Raw genomic sequence first — 10,287 nt, forward strand, 5'->3', positions numbered from 1 at the left:
TGTATTTAATGGGTTATCAGTAGACGAAGTTGGTAATTCATTAGGTATACTACGGGATCATGTTATACCTTACAGAGGGGTAGGGTGTGATAGGTTTCACAGGTGCGGATTGACAATGTCCCCCTAGATGTCTGTTGGGTAGACCTGGGTGGCCTTTGTCGTGAGGATCTTCCTCTACCAGACTTACGAAACCTAGATCCTCCAAAGTTTTTCCTCTTTCCTGAACCACTACCCGTAGCTTGACCTGAAGTCTTTTCACTTTTCTCTTTCTCCTTTGTTCCCTTCTTAGGTGCCCCCTTCCATTTCAATTCTCTCTAAATCCAGGGCTTGTGAAATTAGCTTTGAAAAATTTTGATGTCTGAACCCCACTACTTGCAATCTCAAAGTTGGTCTTAGCCCGATTTCAAACCGTTTACATCAATCCCTACTAGTGGGGAGTAGGCTTCTAGCATAATGACTCAGTTTGGAGAAGTCTCTCTCATATTCTGCTACTGTTCTGTCCCCTTGCTTCAAATTTAGGAATTCTTGCAATTTCATATCAACATATGTGTCAAGGACCTATTTCTGCCTAAACTCCCTCAGAAAATCTGATCAGGTTAGAACTAGGGGCTCCACTAGGCTATGTGGGATGGTCTTCCACCACTGATACGCATCCATTTATAGCAGAGAAACCGAGTATTCAAACTTTAGTTCTTCCATGTAGTACAGCTTTTTAAATACTCTTTCCATCCTTTCAATCCATTACTCTGCTTCCAAAGGGTCCACAGTACCCTTAAACTCAGTAGCCCCATATTTGATCAGTTTATCATATTGCCTGGTTGGAGGCTAGGGTTGCACTGTTGGTGCTTGAATTGTGGCTTGTGTTGGCATATTTCTAGCCATCTGTTGGAATAAAGCAGCCATCTACTGAGCGAACTGAGCAGGAAACTACAGCATGGGTGGAGCTGGTGTAGCTAACCCACTAACATTCTAAAGAGCTGGGGCTTTCCCTTATGCCTCATCCTCAACTGATTGCTCAATTGAGCGATCTCCCTCTTCTATTTCAATTTACAAAATTCTATTCCCTGGCAACCAACACAAGGAGAATTATCCCCAATGGTTTATATTCAAGATGTAAATGCATCATATGTATCAATTAAGAACACTTGAGCAGTTGTACTAATCAAGAAAATATTTCAATTTATAGTATTAAACTCATTTCAAAACATTGCTCTGATACCACTAAAACATGCCACATCCTACCTGTGACACCCCTTACCTGTCTACAGTATAGTCGAGTAAGATATGTCACACAATGTACCAGAACACCATATTTTATTTCTATCATTTTTATTCTTCCTTAATTTATTTCTAATGGTTATGAAGTGCAATTTGTGAATTATAACTCATTTAAGTCATTTATTGAAATCATAAATTTATTTGAGGTTTCGCAAATTTTATAGAAAATTCGGCAGAGTACCGGCTAAAAATGGAAAAAACAGTTCTTCGAAACCTGTGAAAAACACTTCCAATAAGTTTTCAATCATTCCCAAACTCCATTTTATCAACAAAGTCTCAATATTTCTCAACAATATTTTCATTTCTCATTCATTCATTTCACATGATATTCATATACAAATCATAAATAAATACTCAATTTTTTTTCATTTATAAACACAAATTTTCACTATTTACATTAATACCAAAATATATTACACAAGTCTCAATTATACATGAGAAAGTAAAAGTTAATTACAAAATACCAAAATGAAACCTAGTGTCCTACCAATGCACTGAAGTCGATGAGGTGACACGGACACTATGCAAAACTGTGGACGGCCTCACCCAGTTTGTGGTCTATTGGGTTCTCTGTCGGTCTCTCCAGAGCCTACGCATGGCAAAAAGCAACGCACTAAGCAATAATGCTTAGTGGTGCCAATAATAAAATAAAAAGAACTAAAAGTCAATAAATATGTAGTAAATGCATTGATGTCTCATGCAGACAAATTTTCGATAATTATTTATGGTCTTATTTATTTGGTACTTGTTATATTCATTATTTCATTAAATTTATCAATTTTCATTTTTGGTTGCCCAAGTAACCTATACTGGATGACTGAACTGGATAAACGGGTAAACTGGCATTGGGTATCAAGTACCTCGAGCTGTCACACCATCGATCACATATGTATCTCCCACTGTGCAACAGAACAACTGATAAGCTATAGTAAACATTAGGCACAAGGCCAAGTATCATCATAGTATCAAAATGGCTAAAAGCCATAAAATCACAGAATGGTATAATACCATGTGCAGTACTGCTAACTGAACGCTATTGGCATGCCAACCTATCCAAACCAATTTTCTAGGTGTACTAGGGCATGTTACACTTTTAAATTTTACAATTCTTGAAATTTAAGTTTCGGTGTTACTATTTATTTCATTAGTCAACTAAAATGTTGACTTTCTCATAGACAATAGGTATATTGGTTCTAATATCCCCAACATACCACATTTTGCATTCTAAAGTTGTTGGTATTGGTTGCCAATACCATTTCAAAGCTTAGTATTAGTTATTCACAATTTTCAGATTTCAAGCACTAAGTTTACTGTTCCATTGGTCATTTATACAGTAGGAATTTGGCAAAGTTGTTTTCATAAAAGTTGTTCCTTTTTGTGTCTAGTTACATTTATTTTTTTGAATCACTCTATTTGGAGTTTTGTAACTCAAGTTATGGCCTAAACACCATAACTAGCCGGATTGCAAATTTTCCAGATTTTCTGGACAGAACCAAATCTACAGTGTTTTGTACACTGACTGCAGGTCAGTTTTTGAATATGTTATGATCAAAATTTGGGTTTGATTTCTTCATGAAAGTTGTAGGTCTATGTCTCAGCTATCTTCTGGTAAAAGTTTAGGTCAATTGGACCTTTCTACATTGAGTTATGACTAAATGAATAAATAATATTCATTTGGTCATTTTGCCCAGGCATAATGCAAGTCACCCAGATTATGGCAATTTTTAGGTCAACTTGGTTTGGTTTTCTGGGCAGGATTTCTTCACTAAAGTTGTGCCATTATGTGTCTAGTTTCATGTCCAATTAGCCTTGCACCAATTGAACCTATACAACTCCATTTATAGCTATCCAAACCTGCTGGACTCACAACCAGTCATGCAAGTCACCAAGGGCAGCATGCCTAAGTTCAACTCCAACATCCTTACTCACTTCAATTCCTCCTCACACACATTCAAATGGTCACTAATTGACCATTACAAGGTTAATATAGCATTACATGAGCAAACCCTAATGTTGTTCAAGTGTCCATATTTTTTTCAAGTTCTTTCATGCATTCCACTTGCATTTCACTTACACAAACATATTCAATCACTTATCTCATGCCAAGGGCAGCTCATAGCCACTTTATTTCAAGTAATTTCATCAAACCCTAACCACCCCTAATTTGCCAAAATTATAGGGATGGAGACACATAAGTTTTATTTTGTTTTTCTTACATTTTCTACTTATTTCATGCCAATAAACATAAATTAAGTAAAAAGGGTAGAAGATTGGACACAAACCTCTATTGCTCACTCTTCCAAGTCTCCAAAACTTCCTTCTTTCTTCTTTTTTTTGCTGGCTAGAGGTTGTTCAAGATGCAAGATCAATTTTTTGTGAAGCAAGGTTGTGGTTTTAAGGTGATATGAGGTGGGATTTGAAGCTTTCATTGAGGTTCCATAGAGGTATGGGTAGGGAGGAGGGTGACGCCTGGTTTGGTGAGGAAGAGCAGATGGCTTTTGTTTTTTTTTTTTTTTGTCTCAATTATCCTCTTTTATTACTTAATTAAGTGGTGATTTAATTTGATTGGTGGAAATTTCTTTAAATGACATCATAATGATGTCATAATTGGCATTTTCCTTCATTTTCTCTTCTTTTCTTCTCTACTCATTTTCAATTTAATTTTTAGCAATATTTATTCATATTTCATGTCATAATAATTATTTACTTAACTGGACAAGTTAGCCAAAAATCACTCTGAAGGCGAAATGACCAAAATGCCTGTACCGATTGAAAAATTTTTCTAAGCATTTTCTTGGCATTCTAATACCATAGAAACCTCAATGACTCTTCTCTAGAGTCCCAAAAATTATTTTATGAATTTTCTCTTGGGTCAGGGCTCCTTACCCATAGCTAGGGCACCGGCTCATTTAACTTGGTTGTATTTTATTTCTAGAATTTTTCCTAAATTTTTCTTATTAATATTTGAGTTAATTATGGTTCTTCTCTTTAGTTTAAATATTTTTCCAGACGTTCTAGCTGTTCGGACCGACACCGATCACCGGAACAGTAGAATGTACGAAATTGCTACAGTGAGGGTGTTACACTACCCCTCTGTAAGGCATAATATAATCCCGTAGTATACCTAATGAATTATTGAACTTCGCCTGCCGATAACCCATTAAATATACTACAAGGGATTTTAAACCAATTTCCAATCATTTAAAAGTGTAAGGTAATATTGAATAAATATTAAAAAGCCTTTAATTGAAGTTTATGTTATGAACTAAAATTTTGATTAATTCGATATTGCGAAAATTGTATAGAAATTTTGGCAGAGTGTCAACTAAAAATTGAGAAAACAGTTCTTTAAAACCTATTAAAAATACTCCCAATATGTAATAAATCCACAACACCAATTAATCTCAACACAATCCAATGCAAACCAACACAATTTCTAGCAATCTCAATATCATTGAAGTCAATGCAATTTATAAATAAAATTCTCATTTCAAGAAAAGAGGACAAAATAATATTATTACAATTTTGATTGTACAACTGCTCCTTCAGTTCTATAGATACATATGTGCAAATATTTTACATCAAAAGAAATTTACAATGGTATAAAATATTATACCCTTAAAGATCCCAAAATATGTTTTCCTGCAACTATAGCAGCTCACTCTACTGCTTTATCCTTCTATCTATCTGCGACAGCAAGAAAAAGTCATTGCTGAGTAATTTTACTCAGTGGTGCACAACAATAATTTTTTTAAAAGTCACAAGAAATATAATCATTCATTTGGGAACAAAATTTAAAAATTTCTATAATCATAATTCACAAAGCCAATGTCAATATTTTTAACAACAATTTATCAAAATAATTGTAAATAATAGTGTTGCCAATAATTACACAACTTAGGTCATGACACAAAATTTCACGATCAATGTTGTGTTGTACACCACGACAAAGCAATCTACAATCTCACTAATCGAAATTAATGAGGGAGGTGGCTAGCTAGCTATATGAGTACTCATCTGATCTCAACCTCAAATTGGCAAGTCAGAGATGGAGGAATATAATCAATCTCAACTCTATAGATGGAGAAGGAACACAATAAAGTTGTCATGCCAAGTGTGATTTTAAAGTTCAATTCAAAACTATATCATTCAAATATTTCATAAAATTCACAAATCATATTGCATTCCAAATTCTCATTTACAAGGTAGGCAACACACTATTTTGCAAATAAAATTCTCAAAGTCATAATAATCAAAAATTGTTCGCAATATTTATTCAAATAATTTTTCAAATAGAAACTAAGAATTTTAAGTTTGTTGTGCACAAACCTCTTTTGCTTGTCTTAACTCAATCCACTCTTCCTCCTTTCTTGGAGGGCTCCTTTTCAACTAAAACACATAATTAAAGTATTTCAATATCCATCCAAATCATTTTTACTAATTAATCCAACAATTAAATTTTGCATACTTAATTTTACCTATAAATTCTCACAAGGGTTGAGTTCTTTGCATTTGGTGTATTTCTAGTTACTATTCACTTTATTATTCATGCAAAATGTTGACTTTTTCATAATTAATAGATATAAAATTTCCAAACACATGGTCATACCGCATTTTGGGTCACAAATTGGTTGGCATTGGTTGTCAATTACAATTCAAGGCTTATTGAAGTAATTCTAAAATTTCAGATTTGGTCACCAATGTTTACTATTCTATTGGACCAACCTACAATGGGAATTTGGCTAAACTTCCTTCATCAAAGTTGTTCCTTAATGTGTCTACTTTAATTCTCTTTTTGAATCACTCCATTTGGAGTTTTTTAGCTCAATTTATTGTATTTTTACCATAACTAGCCAGATTAGTCATTGTTTAGAATTTCTGGGCAAATTTGATTCTGATAGTTTTGATGAGCTAATATTAGTTAGCAATTTGATTAGGTTATGGTTAGAATTTGGGTTTGTGTTCTTCATGAAAGTTGTTCTACTATGTCTAAGCTTTCCATGGGTTCAAGAATCAGGTCATTTAGACCTATCTACACAAAGTTATGGCCATTTGAATATGTACTATTCATTTGCTCAATTCTACCCAGAATCAGGGCACCAATTCCCAAATTTTAGACCAACTTATGGTCAGTTTTTGGGCAAGGTTTCTTCATAAAAAATGTAGTATTATGACCCTAATTTTATCTCCAATTGGCCTCACACCAATTGGAGTAACACAATTCAACTTATGACCCTTTAACCTAGTTGGACTCATTAGTCCCAGAATTCAACAATTCCATAACCACAACTTATCTCAATTCCATTCCCTAATTCCCAATTCAAAACACACTAAATGACCAAAATTGAGCATTATACACATCAATTGGTAAAAAATTCTCAAAAATCCCCAAATTCCTCTAAAACCCTAGTTACTATGAACCCTAATTTTCTAATTGCCACAATTCATGCAATTCAAGTATTCTAATCATATCTACTTACTCATTTAAGCTTGAATACACATTTTGTTCCATCAATTTCCATCAAACCCTAGCCCCATCAAGTTGATCAAATTTTATGGCTTGAGTCTATGCATGAATTTTTTTCAATTCTTAAGTTAATTTCTACTTGCTTAACCTCATTTTCACAAGCATAAACCAACTTAAGTGAAGAGAGAGAGAGACTTACCTCTATGGTGCTTCTAAACCTTCAATTTCTCTTCCAATTTCTTCAATTTCTCCCTTAAATTCTTCTTTTCTAGGACCAATTTGGAGTTTTCTATAATTTATGGCTAGGGTTTATGGGAAGAAATCAAGCTTTGAAAGCTTGAACTCACTTGGTAATGGTAGAAATTTGAGAGAATTTATGAGAGAGAGAGGGGCAGCAACATTAGAAGAAGAAGACAATAATTTTTTTTTCTTTTTAATTTTGTCTCATTTTAATTATAATTATCCTTAATTTTTCATAATTTAAAATTATAATTTTAATTAAGTCATGCTTGCATCATTGATGATGTCATAATTAACTTAATTTTTGAATTTTTTTTCTTTTTTCTTTTCTTCCATACACCTCTTCTCTTTTAATTTATTTTTCATAATTTTAATTTCTTACATTTTAATGGACATCTAGGCCAAGAGTCACCTCTAAGGGTGAATTGACCAAATTACCCCTTATCAATCTGATAAGTTTTTCTAATAGTACTAGGTTACTTCTTGAACTCTGATTTAATTATTTAAACTTGTTCTCTATTCTTTTCTGTGATTTTCACATTACCATTAGCTTTGCAATTATCCCTAGGCCTGGGGTGTCACAGTATCCCACATGAAATTAGGGTAGCAACTGAGCTCACAATTACTTCCCAGTTCGGTCACCCATCGCTGGGACCTCAACTCATTTACCCGATAATGCTTTGTTTTCCTTATTTCCATTTTACCTTCATATAATTTCTATTAATTTTTATTTATGGCTTTTCTAGATGACATAGATATAGTTCTAGATATCCTGACTGTCCGAACAGACACTAGTCACCAAAATAGTAGTGTATAAACTACTTAATATAGGGGTGTTACATCTGTAGTACAATCCTCATATATTCATTATGTTTCTCCCGGTTCTTAGAATACACCAAAATGTCATCAATAAATACCACTACAAATTGATCTAGGTAAGAATGGAAGATACAGTTCATAAGGTCCATGAAAGCCGCTGGTGTATTAGTTAGCCCAAATGGCATTACTAAGAACTCATAATGCCCATAGCAGGTTCTGAAGGCTGTCTTAGGCACATCAGACTCCTTTACTCCCAATTGGTAATACGCAGATCTAAGATCAATCTTGGAAACGATGCTTGCTCCCTTCAGCTGATCAAACAAATCATCTATCCTGAGCAAGAGATATTTGTTCTTCACAATCACCTTATTTAGTTGTCTGTAATCAACACATAATCTGAGTGTCCCATCCTTCTTCTTCAGAAATAACACTGGTGCTCCCCAGGGCAACACACTAGGGCGTATAAACCCTTTATCAAGCAACTCCTGCAGTTGTATTTTCAACTCCTTTAACTCAATGGGTGCCATCTTATAAGGAGCAATAGATATTGGTGTTGTACCAAGCATCGCATTAATGGCAAACTCCACCTCTCTCTCTAGTGGCAACCCAGGCAATTCCTCGGGAAATACATCAGGAAATCACACACTGTGGGTTTGTCATAAATACTAGGCTCTGCCTTCCTAGTTTCAACCACACTAGCTAAGTAAGCTTTACACTCCTTCCTTATCAACTTCCTTACTGTAATGGCTGATATGACCTCTGTCACTTCTTCATTGTAAAAATTTCTCAATGTGATTCTTTTTAGGCAACAATCCACAATAACTTGGTTTTTCAACAATCAATCCATCCCCAAAATCACATCAAACTCATGAAAATGCAATTCTATCAAATCAGCTGGAAACTTATGTCCTTAACTTCTCAAAGGACAATCCCTATAGACCCTGTTCACTATCACACTATGGCTTAAAGGGTTTGTGACTAGAATATCTTGCTCAATTGTACCCTTTTGTAAACCCCTCTCTTCTGGTATAGTGGTACAAATATATAAATGTGTAGAACCTGAATCTATCAATGCATGTACTGAGGAGTCAAAAAGAGTAAATATACTAACAATCACATCTAGTGCGTCATGCTCCTCACGGGCTCTAATGGCATAGGCACGTGCTGGTGTCCGGGTGTCAGGTCTCTCTACTGTCTTAGATGTAGCTCTCTGAGTACCCTAGCTACCTCAGATTTGCTAGGTCTCCTACCCCTCTATGCTGTAGGAATGGACGTCTCTGTCGATGGTACAGAGGTAGTCCTCCTCCTAGGGCAATCTCTCTGGAAGTGATCAATAGCACCACATTTGTAACAGGCTCCAGTCAGTCTCAAACATTTACCTGTATGCCTCTTCCCACAATAGCCACATGTGGCTGGGGTTGGTCCCCTCACTGCAGACCCTGGAGCACTAGCCACCGAAGTTATTGGTTGACTCCTCCTGAATGTAGACCCCTGTCCCTGTATCTGGGACTGTGCCTATCTTTGGGGTCCCTTGAGCCTCTTACTAGCTGTATAGGTAGAACTGGACTGCCCAAGAACTCTATTCTGCTGCTCTCTAGTCCTCCTACTCTGCTCACTATCTTTTACCCACTCAACACTCATAGCTGCGACAACTAGCTGAGTGAAGTCCTTCATCTGCAGTGCTATGATGTGGAGCTTAATTTTATCATTAAAACCCTCCATAAATCTCCTGCATCTGCTAGCCTCTGTAGGCACAATCTCCCTAGCATATCTACTCAGCCGAACAAACTCCCTCTCATATTCTGCCACAGTGAGGTGTCTCTACCTCAAGTTAATGAATTCTCTCCTCCTATCTTCAAGATAGATATGGCTGATATATTTCTTCCTGAACTCAGCTAGAAAGAATTCCCAGGTCAAGTCAGCAGGCTAGACCACATGTGATACTGTGTCCCACCATTAATATGCATTTTCCTAAATTAAGGCAACTGCACATTCTAAATTCTGCTCAGGAGTACAATGCAACTGCTAGAGAATCCTCTTTGTCCTCTCCAACTAATACTCAATAGCTGCTGGATCATCTTCTTTCTTTTCCTTAAAATCCACTGCTCTATATTTCCTAAGCTTTTCCAGGTGGAACTTCGATAAAGGCTGAGCCTGTGGGATGACTCTTGTCATCTGTCTAAACAAATCAATCATTTGTTGGAAAAAGAACTGCTGCAGCTGTACAGGCTGTCCAGATGCCTGTGCAGCTGGATCTCTCATGCCTCTGTCACCACTACTACCAGGGCATGACTTTCTACCTCTTTATCAATAGCCCTTTGTGATTCTGACTCTATTCTTTAACTAAAATAGACAGGAGAATAGATCTGCATAAGTGTCATCTCATTTCTCTGTAGATGTAATGCATGATCACACACATGCCATGTCTTTCTATCTATTTAGGTCTAGGAATGCCTAAACCAAAGTTCTGATACCACTAAATG

The 10,287-nt window shown here is 35.7% G+C and overlaps 1 protein-coding gene across 1 annotated transcript in view; it reads right to left on the reverse strand.

The window, feature by feature from the left end:
* LOC131172973 (uncharacterized) overlaps positions 1 to 10,066 on the reverse strand; it is a 56,978-nt gene extending 46,912 nt beyond the window's left edge. Inside the window, exon 1 of the mRNA XM_058134609.1 lies at positions 9,864 to 10,066. Coding sequence (XP_057990592.1) covers positions 9,864 to 10,066 — 203 coding nt within the window. The remainder of the gene's footprint in view (positions 1 to 9,863) is intronic.
* Positions 10,067 to 10,287: the final 221 nt, after the last annotated feature.

This window comes from Hevea brasiliensis, chromosome 14 (assembly GCF_030052815.1).
Source record: "Hevea brasiliensis isolate MT/VB/25A 57/8 chromosome 14, ASM3005281v1, whole genome shotgun sequence".
Lineage (NCBI taxonomy): Eukaryota > Viridiplantae > Streptophyta > Magnoliopsida > Malpighiales > Euphorbiaceae > Hevea > Hevea brasiliensis.